Source organism: Oncorhynchus clarkii, chromosome 21 (assembly GCF_045791955.1).
Source record: "Oncorhynchus clarkii lewisi isolate Uvic-CL-2024 chromosome 21, UVic_Ocla_1.0, whole genome shotgun sequence".
Taxonomy (NCBI): Eukaryota; Metazoa; Chordata; class Actinopteri; order Salmoniformes; family Salmonidae; genus Oncorhynchus; species Oncorhynchus clarkii.
Window position 1 is genome coordinate 48,564,960 of NC_092167.1, and position 25,428 is coordinate 48,590,387.

At 48.8% G+C, this 25,428-nt stretch overlaps 1 protein-coding gene across 1 annotated transcript in view; it reads left to right on the top strand.

The window, feature by feature from the left end:
* The window catches only part of LOC139379499 (zeta-sarcoglycan-like), a 48,862-nt gene that overhangs the window by 1,819 nt on the left and 21,615 nt on the right, over positions 1 to 25,428 (top strand). Inside the window, exons 2-6 of the mRNA XM_071122317.1 lie at positions 13,801 to 13,902; positions 17,631 to 17,718; positions 20,926 to 21,048; positions 21,200 to 21,272; positions 22,713 to 22,836. Of these exons, the coding sequence (XP_070978418.1) occupies positions 13,801 to 13,902; positions 17,631 to 17,718; positions 20,926 to 21,048; positions 21,200 to 21,272; positions 22,713 to 22,836 (510 nt within the window). The remainder of the gene's footprint in view (positions 1 to 13,800; positions 13,903 to 17,630; positions 17,719 to 20,925; positions 21,049 to 21,199; positions 21,273 to 22,712; positions 22,837 to 25,428) is intronic.

Consider the following 25,428-nt stretch of genomic DNA (forward strand, 5'->3'; position numbering starts at 1 on the left):
AGTGGCTTCCGTCTGGCCACTCTGCGATAAAGGTCTAATTGGTAGAGTGTTGCAGAGATGGTTGTCCTTCTGGAAGGTTTTCCAATCTCTACAGAGGAACAGAGCTCTGTCAGAGTGACCCTCCGGTGTTTGGTCACCTCCCTGACCAAGGCCTTCTCCCCCGATTGCTCAGTTTGGCCTGGAAGCCAGCTCTAGGAGGAGTCTTGGTGGTTCCAAACTTCTTTCATTTAAGAAGGATGGAGGTCACTGTGTTCTTGGGGACCTTCAATGCTGCAGAAATGTTTTGGTACCCTTCCCCAGATCTGTGCCTCGACACAATCCTGTCTCGGAGCTCTAAGGACAATTCCTTGGACTTCCTTAGTTCCTTCTGACATGCACTGTCAACTGTGAGACCTTATATAGACAGGCCTTTCCAAATCATGTCCAATCAATCAAGTTGTCGAAACATCTAAAGTATGATCAATGGGAACAGGATGCCCTTGAGCTCAATTTCAAGTCTCATAGCAAAGTGTCTGAATGCATAAGGTAAATAAGGTATCTGTTTTTTTGTTTTCAATACATTTGCCCAAAATTCTGAAAAACATATTGTGGGTATTGTGTGTAGATTGATGAAGGGAAAAAAATGATTTAATACATTTTAGAACAAGGCTGTAAAGTAACAAATTGTGTAAAAATCAAGGGGTTTGAATACTTCCCGAAAGCACTGTATCACAGATGTTATCTGTGCTGTGGGTGTCTTGACTACGAGCTCAAATTAAAGCTCTACCATCCTAGAACCCCATAAGCTTTTTTATTTTACCTTTATTTAACCAGGCAAGTCAGTTAAGAACAACTTCTTATTTTCAATGACTGCCTACAAGGAACAGAATTGTTCGGGGATTTGAACTTGCAACCTTCCGGTTACTAGTCCAACGCTCTAACCACTAGGCTACCCTGCCGGCCCATTTGGGAGATGTAATTCTGTGCAGATTCATACTTGTACATATATGACACATAAGACGAGGTGTGGTGTCCTGACGAGCCTTCTGGTGATGCAAATTTTGAATGACAAGTCCATCCCCCCATAGCTGTCTGTGTACATGATTCATTGGTCTGGACATTACGGGGCATCAGTTCATGACTTAGTGAAAATGAGACTTGTGGAAGTAAGGATACTGCCCTTAGACATAAAGACATGTAATCTTAATATCCACATAAAATGCCACATTCATAAGCGAATCATAACTACTTATTAAGCATTATAAACATTAAATCAACAGTGACACCATTTAATTACCATTATATTACAAACCTGTCCATAAACATATCGGAGGGTACACAGAGAATGTTTATTTTTCAATGACTCAGTTTGGTGCGTTGCCAACACCGCTTCCTTATTGGTTAACACGCTTCATAAGCTCTTATGCTGTTGTTCATAACCAAGGCATAATGCTCAACTGTCTGTAGCTGATCTTACAGTATAACGCATCATGTAGCCTCGACTAATGCATTCTTAAGGACACCTACAGTTACACGTCACCATTCAATCTACGCAGGCTTGTCTGCCACATTAGCGACGGTTTGGCCCCGTTGAGGGAGGGCCTCTGCTACACCCTGTCACTCAGCGTGATCCCCTACCTCTACCCTGTCACTCAGTGTGATCCCCTACCTCTACCCTGTCACTCAGTGTGATCCCCTACCTCTACCCTGTCACTCAGCGTGATCCCCTACCTCCACCCTGTCACTCAGCGTGATCCCCTGCCTCTACCCTGTCACTCAGTGTGATCCCCTACCTCTACCCTGTCACTCAGTGTGATCCCCTACCTCTACCCTGTCACTCAATGTGATCCCCTACCTCTACCCTGTCACTCAGCATGATCCCCTACATCTACCCTGTCACTCAGTGTGATCCCCTACCTCTACCCTGTCATCCCCTACCTCTACCCTGTCACTCAGCGTGATCCCCTACCTCTACCCTGTCATCCCCTACCTCTACCCTGTCACTCAGTGTGACCCCCTACCTCTACCCTGTCACTCAGCGTGATCCCCTACCTCTACCCTGTCACCCTGTGTGATCCCCTACCTCTACCCTGTCATCCCCTACCTCTACCCATTCACCACAGCGTGATCCCCTACCTCTACCCTGTCACTCAGTGTGATCCCCTACCTCTACCCTGTCACTCAGCGTGATCCCCTACCTCTACCCTGTCACTCAGCGTGATCCCCTACCTCTACCCTGTCACTCAGCGTGATCCCCTACCTCTACCCTGTCAATCAGTGTGATCCCCTGCCTCTACCCTGTCACTCAGTGTGATCCCCTGCCTCTACCCTGTCACTCAGTGTGATCCCCTACCTCTACCCTGTCACTCAGCGTGATCCCCTGCCTCTACCCTGTCACTCAGCGTGATCCCCTGCCTCTACCCTGTCACTCAGCGTGATCCCCTACCTCTACCCTGTCACTCAGTGTGATCGCCTACCTCTACCCTGTCACTCAGCGTGATCCCCTACCTCTACCCTGTCACTCAGCGTGATCCCCTACCTCTACCCTGTCACTCAGCGTGATCCCCTACCTCTACCCTGTCACTCAGTGTGATCCCCTACCTCTACCCTGTCACTCAGCGTGATCCCCTACCTCTACCCTGTCATTCAGCGTGATCCCCTACCTCTACCCTGTCACTCAGCGTGATCCCCTACCTCTACCCTGTCACTCAGTGTGATCCCCTGCCTCTACCCTGCCACTCAGTGTGATCCCCTGCCTCTACCCTGTCACTCAGTGTGATCCCCTGCCTCTACCCTGTCACTCAGTGTGATCCCCTACCTCTACCCTGTCACTCAGCGTGATCCCCTACCTCTACCCTGTCACTCAGCGTGATCCCCTACCTCTACCCTGTCACTCAGCGTGATCCCCTACCTCTACTCTGTCACTCAGTGTGATCCCCTACCTCTACCCTGTCACTCAGTGTGATCCCCTACCTCTACCCTGTCACTCAGCCTGATCCCCTACCTCTACCCTGTCACGCAGCATGATCCCCTACCTCTACCCTGTCACTCAGCGTGATCCCCTACCTCTACCCTGTCATCCCCTACCTCTACCCTGTCACTCAGTGTGATCCCCTACTTCTACCCTGTCACTCAGCGTGATCCCCTACCTCTACCCTGTCACCCTGTGTGATCCCCTACCTCTTCCCTGTCATCCCCTACCTCTACCCATTCACCACAGCGTGATCCCCTACCTCTACCCTGTCACTCAGCGTGATCCCCTACCTCTACCCTGTCACTCAGCGTGATCCCCTGCCTCTACCCTGTCACTCAGCGTGATCCCCTACCTCTACCCTGTCACTCAGTGTGATCCCCTACCTCTACCCTGTCACTCAGTGTGATCCCCTACCTCTACCCTGTCACTCAGCGTGATCCCCTACCTCTACCCTGTCACTCAGCGTGATCCCCTGCCTCTACCCTGTCACTCAGTGTGATCCCCTACCTCTACCCTGTCACTCAGTTTGATCCCCTACCTCTACCCTGTCACTCAATGGGATCCCCTACCTCTACCCTGTCACTCAGCATGATCCCCTACATCTACCCTGTCACTCAGTGTGATCCCCTACCTCTACCCTGTCATCCCCTACCTCTACCCTGTCACTCAGCGTGATCCCCTACCTCTACCCTGTCATCCCCTACCTCTACCCTGTCACTCAGTGTGACCCCCTACCTCTACCCTGTCACTCAGCGTGATCCCCTACCTCTACCCTGTCACACAGTGTGATCCCCTACCTCTACCCTGTCATCCCCTACCTCTACCCATTCACCACAGCGTGATCCCCTACCTCTACCCTGTCACTCAGTGTGATCCCCTACCTCTACCCTGTCACTCAGCGTGATCCCCTACCTCTACCCTGTCACTCAGCGTGATCCCCTACCTCTACCCTGTCACTCAGCGTGATCCCCTACCTCTACCCTGTCAATCAGTGTGATCCCCTGCCTCTACCCTGTCACTCAGTGTGATCCCCTGCCTCTACCCTGTCACTCAGTGTGATCCCCTACCTCTACCCTGTCACTCAGCGTGATCCCCTGCCTCTACCCTGTCACTCAGCGTGATCCCCTACCTCTACCCTGTCACTCAGCGCGATCCCCTACCTCTACCCTATCACACAGCGTGATCCCCTGCCTCTACCCTGTCACTCAGTGTGATCCCCTACCTCTACCCTGTCACTCAGCGTGATCCCCTACCTCTACCCTGTCACTCAGCGTGATCCCCTACCTCTACCCTGTCACTCAGTGTGATCCCCTACCTCTACCCTGTCACTCAGCGTGATCCCCTACCTCTACCCTGTCACTCAGCTTGATCCCCTACCTCTACCCTGTCACTCAGCGTGATCCCCTAACTCTACCCTGTCACTCAGCGTGATCCCCTACCTCTACCCTGTCACTCAGTGTGATCCCCTACCTCTACCCTGTCACTCAGCGTGATCCCCTACCTCTACCCTGTCACTCAGCGTGATCCCCTACCTCTACCCTGTCACTCAGTGTGATCCCCTACCTCTACCCTGTCACTCAGCGTGATCCCCTACCTCTACCCTGTCACTCAGCGTGATCCCCTACCTCTACCCTGTCACTCAGCGTGATCCCCTGCCTCTACCCTGTCACTCAGCGTGATCCCCTACCTCTACCCTGTCACTCAGCGTGATCCCCTACCTCTACCCTGTCACTCAGCGTGATCCCCTACCTCTACCCTGTCACTCAGTGTGATCCCCTACCTCTACCCTGTCACTCAGCGTGATCCCCTACCTCTACCCTGTCATTCAGCGTGATCCCCTACCTCTACCCTGTCACTCAGCGTGATCCCCTACCTCTACCCTGTCACTCAGTGTGATCCCCTGCCTCTACCCTGTCACTCAGTGTGATCCCCTACCTCTACCCTGTCACTCAGTGTGATCCCCTACCTCTACCCTGTCACTCAGCCTGATCCCCTACCTCTACCCTGTCACGCAGCGTGATCCCCTGCATCTACCCTGTCACTCAGTGTGATCCCCTACCTCTACCCTGTCACTCAGTATGATCCCCTACCTCTACCCTATCATCCCCTACCTCTACCCTGTCACTCAGCGTGATCCCCTACCTCTACCCTTTCATCCCCTACCTCTACCCTGTCACTCAGTGTGATCCCCTACTTCTACCCTGTCACTCAGCGTGATCCCCTACCTCTACCCTGTCACACTGTGTGATCCCCTACCTCTACCCTGTCATCCCCTACCTCTACCCATTCACCACAGCGTGATCCCCTACCTCTACCCTGTCACTCAGCGTGATCCCCTGCCTCTACCCTGTCACTCAGCGTGATCCCCTACCTCTACCCTGTCACTCAGCGTGATCCCCTACCTCTACCCTGATCCCCTACCTCTACCCTGTCACTCAGCGTGATCCCCTACCTCTACCCTGTCACTCAGCGTGATCCCCTACCTCTACCCTGTCACTCAGCGTGATCCCCTACCTCTACCCTGTCACTCAGCGTGATCCCCTACCTCTACCCTGTCACTCAGCGTGATCCCCTACCTCTACCCTGTCACTCAGCGTGATCCCCTACCTCTACCCTGTCACTCAGCGTGATCCCCTACCTCTACCCTGTCACTCAGCGTGATCCCCTACCTCTACCCTGTCACTCAGTGTGATCCCCTGCCTCTACCCTGTCACTCAGTGTGATCCCCTGCCTCTACCCTGTCACTCAGCAAGATCCCCTACCTCTACCATGTCACTCAGCGTGATCCCCTACCTCTACCCTGTCACTCAGCGTGATCCCCTACCTCTACCCTGTCACTCAGCGTGATCCCCTACCTCTACCCTGTCACTCAGTGTGATCCCCTGCCTCTACCCTGTCACTCAGTGTGATCCCCTGCCTCTACCCTGTCACTCAGCGTGATCCCCTACCTCTACCATGTCACTCAGCGTGATCCCCTACCTCTACCCTGTCACTCAGCGTGATCCCCTACCTCTACCCTGTCACTCAGCGTGATCCCCTACCTCTACCCTGTCACTCAGCGTGATCCCCTACCTCTACCCTGTCACTCAGCGTGATCCCCTACCTCTACCCTGCCACTCAGTGTGATCCCCTACCTCTACCCTGTCACTCAGCGTGATCCCCTACCTCTACCCTGTCACTCAGCGCGATCCCCTACCTCTACCCTGTCACTCAGCGTGATCCCCTGCCTCTACCCTGTCACTCAGTGTGATCCCCTACCTCTACCCTGTCACTCAGCGTGATCCCCTACCTCTACCCTGTCACTCAGCGTGATCCCCTACCTCTACCCTGTCACTCAGTGTGATCCCCTACCTCTAACCTGTCACTCAGCGTGATCCCCTACCTCTACCCTGTCACTCAGCTTTATCCCCTACCTCTACCCTGTCACTCAGCGTGATCCCCTACCTCTACCCTGTCACTCAGCGTGATCCCCTACCTCTACCCTGTCACTCAGTGTGATCCCCTACCTCTACCCTGTCACTCAGCGTGATCCCCTACCTCTACCCTGTCACTCAGCGTGATCCCCTACCTCTACCCTGTCACTCAGTGTGATCCCCTACCTCTACCCTGTCACTCAGCGTGATCCCCTACCTCTACCCTGTCACTCAGCGTGATCCCCTACCTCTACCCTGTCACTCAGCGTGATCCCCTGCCTCTACCCTGTCACTCACCCCCTACCTCTACCCTGTCACTCAGCGTGATCCCCTACCTCTACCCTGTCACTCAGCGTGATCCCCTACCTCTACCCTGTCACTCAGTGTGATCCCCTACCTCTACCCTGTCACTCAGCGTGATCCCCTACCTCTACCCTGTCACTCAGCGTGATCCCCTACCTCTACCCTGTCACTCAGCGTGATCCCCTACCTCTACCCTGTCATTCAGCGTGATCCCCTACCTCTACCCTGTCACTCAGCGTGATCCCCTACCTCTACCCTGTCACTCAGTGTGATCCCCTGCCTCTACCCTGTCACTCAGTGTGATCCCCTGCCTCTACCCTGTCACTCAGTGTGATCCCCTGCCTCTACCCTGTCACTCAGTGTGATCCCCTACCTCTACCCTGTCACTCAGCGTGATCCCCTACCTCTACCCTGTCACTCAGCGTGATCCCCTACCTCTACCCTGTCACTCAGCGTGATCCCCTACCTCTACCCTGTCACTCAGCGTGATCCCCTACCTCTACTCCGTCACTCAGTGTGATCCCCTACCTCTACCCTGTCACTCAGTGTGATCCCCTACCTCTACCCTGTCACTCAGCCTGATCCCCTACCTCTACCCTGTCACGCAGCATGATCCCCTGCATCTACCCTGTCACTCAGTGTGATCCCCTACCTCTACCCTGTCACTCAGCGTGATCCCCTACCTCTACCCTGTCATCCCCTACCTCTACCCTGTCACTCAGTGTGATCCCCTACTTCTACCCTGTCACTCAGCGTGATCCCCTACCTCTACCCTGTCACCCTGTGTGATCCCCTACCTCTTCCCTGTCATCCCCTACCTCTACCCATTCACCACAGCGTGATCCCCTACCTCTACCCTGTCACTCAGCGTGATCCCCTACCTCTACCCTGTCACTCAGCGTGATCCCCTGCCTCTACCCTGTCACTCAGCGTGATCCCCTACCTCTACCCTGTCACTCAGTGTGATCCCCTACCTCTACCCTGTCACTCAGTGTGATCCCCTACCTCTACCCTGTCACTCAGCGTGATCCCCTACCTCTACCCTGTCACTCAGCGTGATCCCCTGCCTCTACCCTGTCACTCAGTGTGATCCCCTACCTCTACCCTGTCACTCAGTTTGATCCCCTACCTCTACCCTGTCACTCAATGGGATCCCCTACCTCTACCCTGTCACTCAGCATGATCCCCTACATCTACCCTGTCACTCAGTGTGATCCCCTACCTCTACCCTGTCATCCCCTACCTCTACCCTGTCACTCAGCGTGATCCCCTACCTCTACCCTGTCATCCCCTACCTCTACCCTGTCACTCAGTGTGACCCCCTACCTCTACCCTGTCACTCAGCGTGATCCCCTACCTCTACCCTGTCACCCTGTGTGATCCCCTACCTCTACCCTGTCATCCCCTACCTCTACCCATTCACCACAGCGTGATCCCCTACCTCTACCCTGTCACTCAGTGTGATCCCCTACCTCTACCCTGTCACTCAGCGTGATCCCCTACCTCTACCCTGTCACTCAGCGTGATCCCCTACCTCTACCCTGTCACTCAGCGTGATCCCCTACCTCTACCCTGTCAATCAGAGTGATCACCTGCCTCTACCCTGTCACTCAGTGTGATCCCCTGCCTCTACCCTGTCACTCAGTGTGATCCCCTACCTCTACCCTGTCACTCAGCGTGATCCCCTGCCTCTACCCTGTCACTCAGCGTGATCCCCTACCTCTACCCTGTCACTCAGCGCGATCCCCTACCTCTACCCTATCACTCAGCGTGATCCCCTGCCTCTACCCTGTCACTCAGTGTGATCCCCTACCTCTACCCTGTCACTCAGCGTGATCCCCTACCTCTACCCTGTCACTCAGCGTGATCCCCTACCTCTACCCTGTCACTCAGTGTGATCCCCTACCTCTACCCTGTCACTCAGCGTGATCCCCTACCTCTACCCTGTCACTCAGCTTGATCCCCTACCTCTACCCTGTCACTCAGCGTGATCCCCTAACTCTACCCTGTCACAGCGTGATCCCCTACCTCTACCCTGTCACTCAGTGTGATCCCCTACCTCTACCCTGTCACTCAGCGTGATCCCCTACCTCTACCCTGTCACTCAGCGTGATCCCCTACCTCTACCCTGTCACTCAGCGTGATCCCCTCCCTCTACCCTGTCACTCAGCGTGATCCCCTACCTCTACCCTGTCACTCAGCGTGATCCCCTACCTCTACCCTGTCACTCAGCGTGATCCCCTGCCTCTACCCTGTCACTCAGCGTGATCCCCTACCTCTACCCTGTCACTCAGCGTGATCCCCTACCTCTACCCTGTCACTCAGCGTGATCCCCTACCTCTACCCTGTCACTCAGTGTGATCCCCTACCTCTACCCTGTCACTCAGCGTGATCCCCTACCTCTACCCTGTCATTCAGCGTGATCCCCTACCTCTACCCTGTCACTCAGCGTGATCCCCTACCTCTACCCTGTCACTCAGTGTGATCCCCTGCCTCTACCCTGTCACTCAGTGTGATCCCCTACCTCTACCCTGTCACTCAGTGTGATCCCCTACCTCTACCCTGTCACTCAGCCTGATCCCCTACCTCTACCCTGTCACGCAGCGTGATCCCCTGCATCTACCCTGTCACTCAGTGTGATCCCCTACCTCTACCCTGTCACTCAGTGTGATCCCCTACCTCTACCCTGTCATCCCCTACCTCTACCCTGTCACTCAGCGTGATCCCCTACCTCTACCCTGTCATCCCCTACCTCTACCCTGTCACTCAGTGTGATCCCCTACTTCTACCCTGTCACTCAGCGTGATCCCCTACCTCTACCCTGTCACCCTGTGTGATCCCCTACCTCTACCCTGTCATCCCCTACCTCTACCCATTCACCACAGCGTGATCCCCTACCTCTACCCTGTCACTCAGCGTGATCCCCTGCCTCTACCCTGTCACTCAGCGTGATCCCCTACCTCTACCCTGTCACTCAGCGTGATCCCCTACCTCTACCCTGTCACTCAGCGTGATCCCCTACCTCTACCCTGTCACTCAGCGTGATCCCCTACCTCTACCCTGTCACTCAGCGTGATCCCCTACCTCTACCCTGTCACTCAGCGTGATCCCCTACCTCTACCCTGTCACTCAGCGTGATCCCCTACCTCTACCCTCTCACTCAGCGTGATCCCCTACCTCTACCCTGTCACTCAGCGTGATCCCCTACCTCTACCCTGTCACTCAGCGTGATCCCCTACCTCTACTCTGTCACTCAGTGTGATCCCCTGCCTCTACCCTGTCACTCAGTGTGATCCCCTGCCTCTACCCTGTCACTCAGCGTGATCCCCTACCTCTACCATGTCACTCAGCGTGATCCCCTACCTCTACCCTGTCACTCAGCGTGATCCCCTACCTCTACCCTGTCACTCAGCGTGATCCCCTACCTCTACCCTGTCACTCAGCGTGATCCCCTACCTCTACCTTGTCACTCAGCGTGATCCCCTACCTCTACCCTGTCACTCAGCGTGATCGCCTGCCTCTACCCTGTCACTCAGCGTGATCCCCTACCTCTACCCTGTCACTCAGCGTGATCCCCTACCTCTACCCTGTCACTCAGCGTGATCCCCTACCTCTACCCTGTCACTCAGCGTGATCCCCTACCTCTACCCTGTCACTCAGCGTGATCCCCTACCTCTACCCTGTCACTCAGCGTGATCCCCTACCTCTACCCTGTCACTCAGCGTGATCCCCTACCTCTACCCTGTCACTGATCTGTCACTCAGCGTGATCCCCTACCTCTACCCTGTCACTCAGCGTGATCCCCTACCTCTACCCTGTCACTCAGCGTGATCCCCTACCTCTACCCTGTCACTCAGTGTGATCCCCTGCCTCTACCCTGTCATCCCCTACCTCTACCCTGTCACTCAGCGTGATCCCCTACCTCTACCCTGTCATCCCCTACCTCTACCCTGTCACTCAGTGTGATCCCCTACTTCTACCCTGTCACTCAGCGTGATCCCCTACCTCTACCCTGTCACCCTGTGTGATCCCCTACCTCTACCCTGTCATCCCCTACCTCTACCCATTCACCACAGCGTGATCCCCTACCTCTACCCTGTCACTCAGCGTGATCCCCTGCCTCTACCCTGTCACTCAGCGTGATCCCCTACCTCTACCCTGTCACTCAGCGTGATCCCCTACCTCTACCCTGTCACTCAGCGTGATCCCCTACCTCTACCCTGTCACTCAGCGTGATCCCCTACCTCTACCCTGTCACTCAGCGTGATCCCCTACCTCTACCCTGTCACTCAGCATGATCCCCTACCTCTACCCTGTCACTCAGCGTGATCCCCTACCTCTACCCTGTCACTCAGCGTGATCCCCTACCTCTACCCTGTCACTCAGCGTGATCCCCTACCTCTACCCTGTCACTCAGCGTGATCCCCTACCTCTACCCTGTCACTCAGCGTGATCCCCTACCTCTACCTTGTCACTCAGCGTGATCCCCTACCTCTACCCTGTCACTCAGCGTGATCGCCTGCCTCTACCCTGTCACTCAGCGTGATCCCCTACCTCTACCCTGTCACTCAGCGTGATCCCCTACCTCTACCCTGTCACTCAGCGTGATCCCCTACCTCTACCCTGTCACTCAGCGTGATCCCCTACCTCTATCCTGTCACTCAGCGTGATCCCCTACCTCTACCCTGTCACTCAGCGTGATCCCCTACCTCTACCCTGTCACTCAGCGTGATCCCCTACCTCTACCCTGTCACTCAGCGTGATCCCCTACCTCTACCCTGTCACTCAGCGTGATCCCCTACCTCTACCCTGTCACTCAGCGTGATCCCCTACCTCTACCCTGTCACTCAGTGTGATCCCCTGCCTCTACCCTGTCATCCCCTACCTCTACCCTGTCACTCAGCGTGATCCCCTACCTCTACCCTGTCATCCCCTACCTCTACCCTGTCACTCAGTGTGATCCCCTACTTCTACCCTGTCACTCAGCGTGATCCCCTACCTCTACCCTGTCACCCTGTGTGATCCCCTACCTCTACCCTGTCATCCCCTACCTCTACCCTGTCACTCAGCGTGATCCCCTACCTCTACCCTGTCATCCCCTACCTCTACCCTGTCACTCAGCGTGATCCCCTACCTCTACCCTGTCACTCAGCGTGATCCCCTACCTCTACCTTGTCACTCAGCGTGATCCCCTACCTCTACCCTGTCACTCAGCGTGATCGCCTGCCTCTACCCTGTCACTCAGCGTGATCCCCTACCTCTACCCTGTCACTCAGCGTGATCCCCTACCTCTACCCTGTCACTCAGCGTGATCCCCTACCTCTACCCTGTCACTCAGCGTGATCCCCTACCTCTATCCTGTCACTCAGCGTGATCCCCTACCTCTACCCTGTCACTCAGCGTGATCCCCTACCTCTACCCTGTCACTCAGCGTGATCCCCTACCTCTACCCTGTCACTCAGCGTGATCCCCTACCTCTACCCTGTCACTCAGCGTGATCCCCTACCTCTACCCTGTCACTCAGCGTGATCCCCTACCTCTACCCTGTCACTCAGTGTGATCCCCTGCCTCTACCCTGTCATCCCCTACCTCTACCCTGTCACTCAGCGTGATCCCCTACCTCTACCCTGTCATCCCCTACCTCTACCCTGTCACTCAGTGTGATCCCCTACTTCTACCCTGTCACTCAGCGTGATCCCCTACCTCTACCCTGTCACCCTGTGTGATCCCCTACCTCTACCCTGTCATCCCCTACCTCTACCCTGTCACTCAGCGTGATCCCCTACCTCTACCCTGTCATCCCCTACCTCTACCCTGTCACTCAGTGTGATCCCCTACCTCTACCCTGTCACTCAGCGTGATCCCCTACCTCTACCCTGTCACTCAGCGTGATCCCCTACCTCTACCCTGTCACTCAGCGTGATCCCCTACCTCTACCCTGTCACTCAGCGTGATCCCCTACCTCTACCCTGTCACTCAGCGTGATCCCCTACCTCTACCCTGTCACTCAGCGTGATCCCCTACCTCTACCCTGTCATCCCCTACCTCTACCCTTTCACTCAGTGTGATCCCCTACCTCTACCCTGTCACTCAGCGTGATCCCCTACCTCTACCCTGTCACCCTGTGTGATCCCCTACCTCTACCCTGTCATCCCCTACCTCTACCCATTCACCACAGCGTGATCCCCTACCTCTACCCTGTCACTCAGTGTGATCCCCTGCCTCTACCCTGTCACTCAGTGTGATCCCCTGCCTCTACCCTGTCACTCAGCGTGATCCCCTACCTCTACCCTGTCACTCAGCGTGATCCCCTACCTCTACCCTGTCACTCAGCGTGATCCCCTACCTCTACCCTGTCACTCAGCGTGATCCCCTACCTCTACCCTGTCACTCAGCGTGATCCCCTACCTCTACCCTGTCATCCCCTACCTCTACCCTGTCACTCAGTGTGATCCCCTACCTCTACCCTGTCACTCAGCGTGATCCCCTACCTCTACCCTGTCACCCTGTGTGATCCCCTACCTCTACCCTGTCATCCCCTACCTCTACCCATTCACCACAGCGTGATCCCCTACCTCTACCCTGTCACTCAGTGTGATCCCCTACCTCTACCCTGTCACTCAGCGTGATCCCCTACCTCTACCCTGTCACTCAGTGTGACCAGTGTGGCCTGTAATAGGCATACACAACATCTATCAGCTCAGCCTGGTGTTTTACTGTGTTCAGGTCAGGCTATGTCATTGATGTACATTCAGCAGCTCAGCCTGGTGTTTTACTGTGTCCAGGTTAGGCTATGTCATTGACATGCATTCAGCAGCTCAGCCTGGTGTTTTACTGTGTTCAGGTCAGGCTATGTCATTGACGTACATTCAGCAGCTTGACTCTTGCAGAACACACATTTCAGTTGAAGGCATTCAGTTGTACAATTGACTAGGTATCCCCCCTTTTTCCTTTCTATTTACACACGGGAGTAAAAAAACAGGCTGTGTGAAAGCTGGTGTGACATGACATTGTTACGAATGTTAACGTCATTAATAGAAGTTTAAAAAAAAAAGAGGGACAACTGTTTTACGGGCATTCCTCTCCTTCAGGCTGCTTATTTGTTCTGTGATTTTGTTGTATATTTTGCAGGACGGAATGGGAAACCTTCAGGTGAACGGGGAAGGGATACGACTGGAGGGAATATCAGAATTTCTTCTTCCCCTTTATGTGAAGGAGATCCAGTCAAGAAGGGTAAGCTACTCTGTTTACTAACTCACCGTTGTTCTCAGTGTAACGGAGTCAAGAACACGCAGTAAGCTCACTCCAAAGTTAGCTTGAAATGTCGCTGATGGAACTGTTGCTACGTTGTTAAGGATGGGGCACGTGCACTAGCAAGGCAGAGGTCCTGGATTCTAGTCTCGGCGTGAGCTGAATCAGAAGGGAAGAGGATACTCACTAAGCAAGCGGCAGTCAAATCCATAACATCAGTCACTAGAGTTAATGCTGATGCTGGAATAAAACCCTATGGAATTTCATATTAGACTGGCTGAATGATCATATGATGATACCAGATTCTCTGTATAAGTGTAAGTGGAACTCCTCATCTTAGAGATCTTAAAGAACCGTTGCTAGGTTCTGATGGATCATGCTTGATGTTGATTGATTTATGAACTAGGCCATAGAGAACTTGCTATATTTGGAGTTTATAACATTTCTATTTGTTGCACCTGGGGGATATTGCACATTTTTTTCCTCTTCCTCTACTCCCCAATTTCCTGCCCTTCATCAGAACTGTATCAAGTTCCCCCCCATCAAAAGAAAGATGGATAACGGGGGACTCGTTTCTCACAAGTCACACACAACCTTAGTGTAGATGACAGACAATTACAGGGGGACCACAGTCCCAGCTGAATTTTCAATCAAGCCGGTACAATAAATCCCCCTGCCTCCCACTCCCCTTTGATGTCAGTGGGATAACTGAACTCCTGCACAAACTCTCCAGTTTTTCTTAGACACCCGGTCCATCCGAGCTCTTCAATGATTCACTATGAACTGAATAGCAATCTCAGGCCTTAAAGCCTTAGATGGAAGTAGATTTTCTTTGGATGATTGTTGACTGTACATGGACAACGACTGGATGGTGGGCTTGATTTGATACTCTTGATAAGTTTGAAAGTTAATAATTCAGTTGAAATTGGTAGTATAATTTCCCTTTAATTATATTTCCTTAGATGTAGTCAAGATATTGTCTTAAAATGTCAGTATATTCAGCTAGTTGTTGAATACTGAACAGTCCATTGCAATAAAACTGGCAAAACGTTAGTTGGACATTAAAATGACTTCTATGACTATTCACTTTATTACGTGCATTGTTTTAGTCCAAACACTGACGCAATATATTAGGGTTGAATTTTTTCCCGAAAATCTACAAATTTCCCTCCTAAAATTGCAACCATACCGGTAATATAAAGCTGCAGTTTATATGTTGAGCCTCTGCCAGTGCCAATAAAGCTATTTTGGGAGATTTGTGAATGTGAGATGGAGATTGCCTTCAGTAACTCCGTCGAGAGGTCGTTTGTAGCCTAAACATTATAGTCAGCGACGCAATTTATTTTTGCTTTATTATAAAAAATAATATATTATTGGTCCATGGCACCCGTCATTATTTTTCTCGGGAAACGAGAAGGAGCTTGGTCGGCAAGTCCCGGGATACCGGTCACCAGTATTAAACCAATGTTTTTACCAGTCTGTTAGAAGGCTGTTGTAACGGTTCTCTTCGGGTGAAGTAGAGGCGGACCAAAACGCAGCGTGGTGATGATTCATGTTTGTTTAATAAAGGAAAACTATACATGAATCAACTACAAAATAATGACATGTGAAAACCCCAAACAGCCCTATCTGGTGCAAAACACAGAGACAGGAACAATCACCCACAAACACACAGTGAAACCCAGGCTACCTAAGTATGATTCTCAATCAGAGACAACTAATGACACCTGCCTCTGATTGAGAACCATACTAGGCCGAAACATAGAAATAACCCAAAACATAGAAAAACAAACATAGACTGCCCATCCAACTCACGCCCTGACCATACTAAATAAATACAATACAAAGGAAATACAGGTCAGAACGTGACAGCTATGCTAGGGGAGTGTTACGGTCTCACCGGCGATATTTGCCTGACAGAGAGAGCACAGGGAATCTCTGAAAGGGTCATTCAATATTTTTCTTTTCACCTGAGGAAATATGTCAGGCACCGAGAGGATTGTGTTTATCCACTGAGTTGAAGAGATACGTAAGTTGCATGTTGTAACGGTTTTCTTGAGGTGAAGGAGAGGCGGACCAAAACGCAGCGTGGTTGTTATTCATGGTTCTTTAATAAAGCAACTACACATGAACAAACTAACAAAACAAGAACCGTGAAAAACCAAAACAGCCCTATCTGGTGCAAACACAGAGACAGGAACAATCACCCACAAACCCCAACACCAAACAGGCTACCTTAATATGGTTCCCAATCAGAGACAATGACTAACACCTTCCTCTGATTGAGAACCATATCAGGCCAAACAGACAAACTAGACACACAACATAGAATGCCCACTCAGATCACACAAAACATAGAAACATACAAAGCAAACTATGGTCAGGGTGTGACACATGTTGAGTTTAGTCACGCTCCGACATGACTAAACTTCTAATCAATAAGCCACTACCGCAGAAATAATTACGGTGGACCAGCCTTTGTATTGTACTATGTGGGGACGTCTTGTTTAACATGCCTTTTATACAATATATTGGCCTTCTATATAATACTTTGGCACGAACCATCAGTTTAATGTAATTGTGAATAAATCTGTTATGTGTTACAACGCAAATACAGGGAGGGGGACTGTGTGCAATTCAGTTAAATGTTGACAAGACCTCATTTGTCATTTGTACGATCTTAGACAATATACGGTAGCTCACAAGAGTATTTAAAGTGAATCAAATCTATGTCATTCGTAACTGTGCGCAGTGGCTTTTTCTCTTGAGTTGTCAGCTGGTCTAAAAATAGGTTTGAGCATGTATAATTCATTGGACTGAAACTACTTCCTTGCTGTGGAGTCTTTAGATCTGTGTAATATGACTTAATTCTCTCTTCACTTAATCATAATGGACAATGATTTTATAAAACAAGCTTGTTCAAATAGATTCGTTTTTAGGGAGTTGCTGATAAAATAGATGACAATTATTATATATTTTATTGAAGATTAAATCCGTGATGACCACTGTTGTAGCGGTTGTTTCAAAACAGATTTTTCCTGTTAATGGTAAAGTGTAATATTCTGTCATTCTTACAGTGAGATGTTGATATCGTTCCACTAGCCTTTGCTTCCACTTAAGCCTCCACTTATCCTGCTGCCTTTGGTTATGAAGTGTCCTTGTATGCAGGGCAGCACCCTTGGCATCACTTCAGCCATTGGTCGTTTTTCAGAACATGCTCCGTGAATGTGTATTAACTCCATGAAGTTCACGTGACCTTCTGACCTTTCTGTAAGAGCCACAATGACTAGACTCGTTCATCAGTTCACAGAGTATCATTCAGGAGTGCTAATGTTTGACCCTCAGGTCAGATACCATTGAAGACCAAACCAATACATAAATGGCACAAGATGGAAAATTTAATTCCCCACTCACTTGGTCTGTTGGTTCATGATCTTGTGTCAGGCAATGAATGAAAACTAGATTCAAGAAAATCAACTCGGGTCTAATAATATTTGGTGCTCAATATTTAGATTTTCTCACAGAAATTGCTGGATCAAATTGTTAGAACCAACATATTTACATGTATCTACCAGGGGGTTTATAATGTAGGAATGAAAGTTAATCCTCTTATTGCAGGTCACTTGTTTTGCATTCTTTTTACATCCCTACTTTTTCTCTTCTCCTTTCTGCTCCTCCTCCCCACCCCACCTCTCTCATGCTTCCTCTAGGCAAGCCCATTGGTCGTGCGGTCGAACAGAAACGTGACCATAAACGCTCGAAACGACCAAGGCCAACTCACTGGACAGCTGACAGTGGGTTAGATAAGTTCAGAACTGTTTCACTGAACACTTAAAACAGATGACTAACCATATTGATACAATATTGATACATGTACTGATGTACTGATTTTCAGCAGCACAATTTAGCAAAGACTCAGTGCAGAATATGGCTTCTACTGAATAGATCTCATTTTTAATGACTTTAATCGAGTTGATCTTTTACTCATTATTAATCTGCTTTCTTCGCCTGGAGGACTCACAGCAAAGTGTTCAAGACATTAACCTTTGAAGCACTTATGAAAAGTGAAATAGGTTCTTCTCATTATCATCAAGTTGAATCATCAGTCAGGCCTAATTACCAGAGTAATTTACATAATAAATGGCTATTTGAAAGCAAATGACCTGCTTATTAACACTAATAGCTATTGATTTTCACCAGCATAAGTTTGGGATTGATGATGATGATTCATCAAGGCTAGTGATGGGACACTTTTGGTCAAGTCAAATCATGTCTGTCACATGCGCCGAACAACCTTACTTACAAGCTCGTAACCAACACTGCAGTTCAAGAAGGAGTTTAGTTTATTTAGTAAATATTTTAAGTTAAAAAAAATCTAATGAAAAGTAACACAATAAAAGAACAGTAATGAGGCTATATACCCAGGGGGTACCAGTACCGAGTCAATGTGGAGGCTATACACAGGGGGTACCAGTACCGAGTCAATGTGGAGGCTATATACAGGGGGTACCAGTACCGAGTCAATGTGGAGGCTATACACAGGGGGTACCAGTACCGAGTCAATGTGGAGGCTATATACAGGGGGTACCAGTACCGGGTCAATGTGGAGGCTATATACAGGGGGTACCAGTACCGAGTCAATGTGGAGGCTATACACAGGGGGTACCAGTACCGAGTCAATGTGGAGGCTATATACAGGGGGTACCAGTACCGAGTCAATGTGCGGTGGTACAGGTTAGTCGAGGTAATTTGTACATGTAGGTAGGGGTAAAGTGACTATGCATAGATAATAAGCAGCAAGTAGAACAAATTAGGTGGGGGGGGGTCAATGTAAATAGTCCGGGTGGCCATTTGATTAATTGCTCAGCAGTCTTATGGCTTGGGGGTAGATGCTGTTAAGGAGCCTTTTAGAAATGGTGCTCCAAACACCGCTTGCCATTGGGTAGCAGAGAGAACAGTCTATGACTTGGGTGACTGGATTCTTTGACACTTTTTTGTGTCTTCCTCTGACACCGCCTAGTATATAGGTCCTGGATGGCAGGAAGCTTGGCCCCAGTGATATACCGGGCCGTAGGCACTACCCGCCGTAGCGCCTTATGGTCTGATGCCGAGCAGTTGAAATACCAGGCGGTGATGCAACCGGTCAGGATGCTCTCGATGGTGCGGCTGTAGAACTATTTGGATCTGGGGAACCACGCCGAACCTTTTCAGTCTCCTGAGGGGGGAAACGGTGTTGTCGTGCCCTCTTCACGACTGTCTTGGTGTGTTTGGACCATGATAGTATGTTGGTGATGTGGACAGCAAGGAACTTTAAGCTCTCGACCCGCTCCACCGCAGCCTGTTGATGTGAACGGGGGCGTGTTCGGCCCTCCTTTTCCTGTTGTCCACAATCAGCTCCTTTGTCTCTCACGTTGAGAGAGAAGTTGTCCTGGCACCACACTGCCAGGTCTCTGACCTCCTCCCTGTAGGCAGTCTCATCGTTGTCTGTGATCAGGCCTACCACTGTTGTGTCGTCAGCAAACTTAATGATGGAGTTGGAGTTGTGCTTGGCCACGCCATTGTGGGTGAACAAGGAGTACAGGAGGGGACTAAGCACGCACCCCTGAGGGGCCCTGTGTTGAGGATCAGCTTGGCCGATGTGTTGTTGCCTACCCTTACCACCTGGGAGCGGCATGTCAGGAAGTCCAGGATCCAGTTGCAGAGGGAGGTGTTTAGTCCCAGGGTCTGCTTGAAACATGTAGGTATTACAGATTCGGTCAGGGACAGGTTAAAAATGTCGGTGAAGACACTTGCCAGTTGGTCCGTGCACGCTCCAAGTACACATCCAGGTAATCCGTCTGGCCCTGTGCAGCCTTGTGAATGTTGACCTGTTTGAAGGGTCTTGCTCACATCGGCTACGGAGGGCGTGATCACACAGTCGTCCGGAACAGTTCTCATGCATGCTTCAGTGATGCTTGCCTCGACGTGTTCATAAAAGGCATTTAGCTTATCTGTTAGGCTCGCGTCACTGGGCATCGCACGGCTGGGTTTCCCTTTGTTGTCCGTAATAGTTTGCAAGCCCTGCCACAGCCGACGATCGTCAGAGTCGGATTAGTAAGATTCAAATCTAAGTCCTATATTTGACCCTTGGCCTGTTTGATGGTTCGTCTGAGGGCATAGTGGGATTTCTTATAAGTGTCCAGTTCCTTGATAGCGGCAGCTCTAGCCTTTATCTCTGTGCAGATGTTGCCTGTAATCCATGGCTTCTGGTTGGGATATGTACGCACGGCCACTGTGGGAACGATGTTGTCGATACACTTATTGATGAAGCCGGTGCCTGAGTGTGGTATACTCCTCAATGCCATTGAATGAATCCGGAACATATTCCAGTGCTAGAAAAAATATATAAAAAAATAGCCCGGTTGGTTAAGAGCCAATAAAACAGCAGCCATCCCCTCACACTTGACCTTCAATTGTAAACTGGTGTCCGATTAGGCAGAAAACACTATTTTGGGTAATTTGGGACAAAATTAAAATGGAACTTGGTGAGAATAATTAAAATGCACAGTCATTGCGCACCATAGTTATGTGGATTAACCATAAAGGGATTTATTGATGGATATCCTATGAGCACCTTCTGAGCAGATTAAACTGATATAGCCTAGCTTTTGTAAATATGACAACAATTATTAGACAGAGTAAAGTGAAAATAATTATATTTTGACTGACATTAATTCTGGAACAGGATCATTGCATATTGGCTCACATTCAAATATTGATTCAGCCCTACCTTAGGCTGGATTTCAGCCCCATCACCCTCTGCTGACCCTGGCTTTTGAAATTCCAGATTGCTTTGGTTAGTGACTACAGTCAGTTATAGCAGCAACCAAATGGGTACCCAGGTTGGCAGTTCCTTCGCCACTGTTATAAATGGCACTATTTTGGTGTCATTGTTAGTTCCACTGTAGAAATTAATATAGAACCCTATAGATACCACACAGCCAACTACTGCTTGTCTTTCCTCAGGTCCCGATTCAGTGGAAGCACAGTGTCAGAGATTTGAGGTGCGAAGCAGGGATGGAGGGAAGGTGCTGTTCTCTGTAGATGAAAAGAAGATCAGCATAGGAACAGATACAGTCAGAGTAACTGGTAAGAGGCGCTGCAGAGCCCAGTCTGTCCAGTTTATACACAGTAATCTAACACCTCGCTTTCACAAGGAATACAGAAAAGTGGTCACTTAGAAACAGTAAAATCTGTCTTTCCTTCTGTTGATTGCATTTGTGATTTTCTTTGTGGAAAGGCTCAGACGGAGGGGTCTTTGGACACTCTGTGGAAACGCCACACATCCAGGCAGACGCCTCTCAAGATCTGAAGTAAGTTTATGCTCCCATTTAAACTTCACATTCGGACTATTTTGTTTAAAAGCTATATCATGGTATTTTACATACTGAATTAAGCGTTTGTCTTTCATGTTCAATTAAAATGACTATGCATAATTACTCAATGTTCAATAAGTTATTTGTTCATTTAAATGTTGTGTTCTGACATTTGTCCCATTTTCTATCACCACCATTTTAAGCAGCACTGTTGGTAGTTCATGCGTTCCTCATTGTCTCTATGCTTTTCATTCAAAACCCTGACAAATACAATCTCTCTGCAATTCTCATCAAACATGCACTATAATGAAAATTGCACAAGCGTAAACTAATTTATCAGTTGTTCCACTTGGAAATAAGTGCATTACATTTGGCTTTCATGAAAATGAGTGGGATTAAATGCATAAATGCACTCACAAGGCAGTTCCTTCTCTCGAAATACACTTAGCCTGAGCCAGTGGCCCCCGTAAATCCATTAACCTGAAATAATGAGTATATTTGTAGTCTACCTTCATGGTTCTACAGGGAAGATTCCGATTAAAGTTGTCAGAAAAAGTGTTATGGTAGCTAATTCCTCTGTAGTGAGTTGTATACTGATGACATTGCCCAAAGCTAACACTGTTCAATAGTAAATTTAGCAAGAAATTAAATTACTGTTGAACAGCTTCCCAAATCCCAGACCGTTGGCTTAGACTTAGAACCACACATAGAAGTGAATCTGAAAAGAAGAATCTGAGTGAACGACTGACTATACCACTTAGCTAAGCGATGAATGACATGAATAATCAAGTCAATAAACGTTGGATAGTTAGTTAGCATAAAGTAAATATACTGGCAAGTTCGATGTATTAGCAGTAGAGGTCGACCGATTAATCGGAATGGCCGATTAATTAGTGCCGATTTCAAGTTTTCATAACAATCGGAAATCAGTATTTTTGGACACCGATTTGTCCGATATATATATATATATATTTTTAACACCTTTATTTAATCTTTATTTAACTAGGCAAGTCAGTTAAGAACACATTCTTATGTCCATACTATGACCAATAAACATACTACATATTCAATTTACATCTCAAATAGTACAGTTAGAAAAGCCATACTAACAGCTAGCTTATGTGCCATTTTGCCACAGTAGTTGTTCTACACTACCCACTAATTGGAACAGTGAATCATTTTGTCTTTATATTCCAAAAGTGTGGATTTGAAATTAAACAATGGCTATGAGAAAACACAATTTATTTGAATGACTGCTATTGGAATTTTAAGCACAGATGTATGTGATCCAATTGCTCTCTATTCGTGGAACGACTAAACTGTATCTTATCTTAACAGGTTATAAAATAAACATTAAAACAAAATAATAATTTTGAAAAATTAAGTGGTAAATGAAGTGGAACACAAATGCTTTCATTAAGTTGTTGTGTTTGTCAGGCTTGAGTCTCCAACAAGGACCTTGACCATGGAGGCTCCCAGAGGGGTAGAGGTCACTGCAGCCAGGGGGAAACTGAAGGCCACATGTCGGAAAGACCTGGAACTCCAGTCAACAGAGGGAGAGGTGAGGAGGTCACGCACAGAATCAACTGTCCCCGAATTAAGATGTCAGCATCTATCAAAATAACTATGTCTATAGATGGTTTTAAGGTATTCCCATCCCACAGCCTCGATTCTCATTGTCAGTTTTTGTTGTTGTGTTAAGGTACTGTAGGGGAGACTGGGACAACAGATTTGAGTTATTTTTTAAAACCCTATTTGCTCTAACATTGTTTGATTCAGTTATCTCAATATTTCACACAAACAAAGTACATTTGTCGGCTAATTAATAGAGCAGAATGTGTTAAATGTGGACTTTTCACAAATCTGGCACATAGACGCAAGGTCCTGATGTTACAATTAACCTCAATAGCAGGTTTAGTTGTAACATTTTATGGGACAACTGTAGCACTATCTTTAAAAGTAAACACGTGTGTTAATTGAAGTGTTATGATTTGAAACTGATATTTGGAAAAAAATACACTAAATTGACAAAAACATATTTTCATTGTATCTTTAAAGCCTTACTACAAAAGACTGAAAATTATTATTGTATATATATTTTTTAAAACCTCCAGTTTTGGACTCGACATGTCAAAGTATGGTACAGACATGCACTATATACCATCTGTAGTTATCTCCTACCATATACGTGCCTAAAAAAAAGTCTATACCCCTGTCACGCCAAATAGAGTCACCCTGCCAAAAAGTGTTGTATTGTGTGTCCCCCGTTGCTAGAACTTGCAAAATTCTGACTGGATTACGTAATGAATCAAAGCGTCCGCTGCTATCCTGGTTGCCTGGCTCTATTTTACATCGTAGCGTTCGCGAAGCAAGGAGGACGCGGGGCAGTTGTATTTCTATTTCACCTCAAAAGTGCTCGATCAGTCAGCGCAAAATTATTACCTCAGAATTGCTCTCCAAGGACGGTGTTTTTGACGGTGACCACCCGCTGACTACCTGTTGCTTCAGAGGACCGACGATAATGGAAAGTCTTCATATAAGACAATATTGTTAAGTAGGAAGAAATCCTTTAAGCTGTTTTTAGACTGACGTTGCTGGCTACTGTACTTATTTTCACCAGCCTGCCTAGTCAGCTAGCTAGCCAGAGTTTTATTTTGCTAGCGTTAGCTTGCTAGCTAGCTACTGTAACTGTTGTCGTAGCTTTCTGTTGGTATGTAGCTTGCACTTCAATGGCATCGCTCGAGGAGGGGGGGGAATGCAAATAATCTGGGTAGCCATTTGATTAGGTGTTCAGCAGTCTTATGGCTTGGGGGTAGAAGCCTCTTGGACCTAGACTTGGCGCTCCGGTACCACATGCCTTGCGGGAGCAGAGAGAACAGTCTATGACTCGATGGTGCAGCTGTAGAACCTTTTTAGGATCTGAGGACCTATGCCAAATCTTTTCAGTCTCCTGAGGCGAAATAGGTTTTGTCGTGCCCGCTTCACGACTGTCTTTGTGTGCTTGGTCCATGTTAGTTTGTTGATGATGTGGACACCAAGGAACTTGAAGTTATCTTCTATTAGAAAACTGGACGGATTTAGCTATGTACAACCATTTTTCAACAACCATTTTACATCTAGCTAGTTGGTCATCTACACGTTGCTAGCATTACATATAGTTCAGTGGAGGCTGCTGAGGGGAGGACAGCTCATGATAATGTCTAGAATGGAGTAAAGGAAATAGTATCAAACACGTGGTTTCCATGTTGATACCATTCCATTGACTCCATTCCAGCCATTATTATGAGCTGTCCTCCCCTCAGCAGCCTCCACTGGTGTAGTTACATGTCTGTCATATTGAGGTATCTAGCTATAATTTACACCTGATCAATCAAATGGATAGGTGTAAGCAATTATGGTAATTCCAATTGCCCGTAACTAGTTAACTAGGTGTCTTGTCTAGACAGACACAGAGAAACTTGTTCGGCTTCATATGTACCTACGGGGAAAGGATGGCCAGCCACACAGGAGGGTGATTTTTACTAAGGAGGAGTAGGAGGCCGTGCTGACCGAGATGCATGCTGGCCATTTCGGAGTGAAGCGGATGATTGCCCAAATCAACCTGCTCTTCTTCTGACAGAGAATTGTCAAGGAGGTGGACAGCGGGGCAAGTACATTAACCTTTTGTTTATCAATTACATTCTATTATATCTGAAATTATTATGATTTCAATGAATGTCATATCAGAGATCACACAATGTTTAAATGTGTCACTTTTTGCTTAAAAGTCAGTACCCTGTCTAGCCTGACAGAAGTTTGAGAGGGCGAAGACTGTGGCGCCGGACTTGAAGCCCATCAAAGTTGTTTCACCACCATGGCACATGATCGGTAAGGGTCCCAATTCAAATTTTTTTCCCTGATAAGTTGTTTTGTAATGGTTGCTTTATTTTGACCACAGCAGAGTTCAATATTCTAGAATGTGCTTACAAATATGAAAGTGTGCAGACTGTATGACACAGATACAGGCAAGAATAAAATCATCTTCTCTCTTAACACTTTAAATGTTAGGGGTGGACCTCATTGGACCCTTCACTAAATCCAGGAATGGCAACAGCTGGTGTCTGACGGCGACCGATCGCTTTACCAAGTGGGTGGAGCCAATACCCATTAAGGT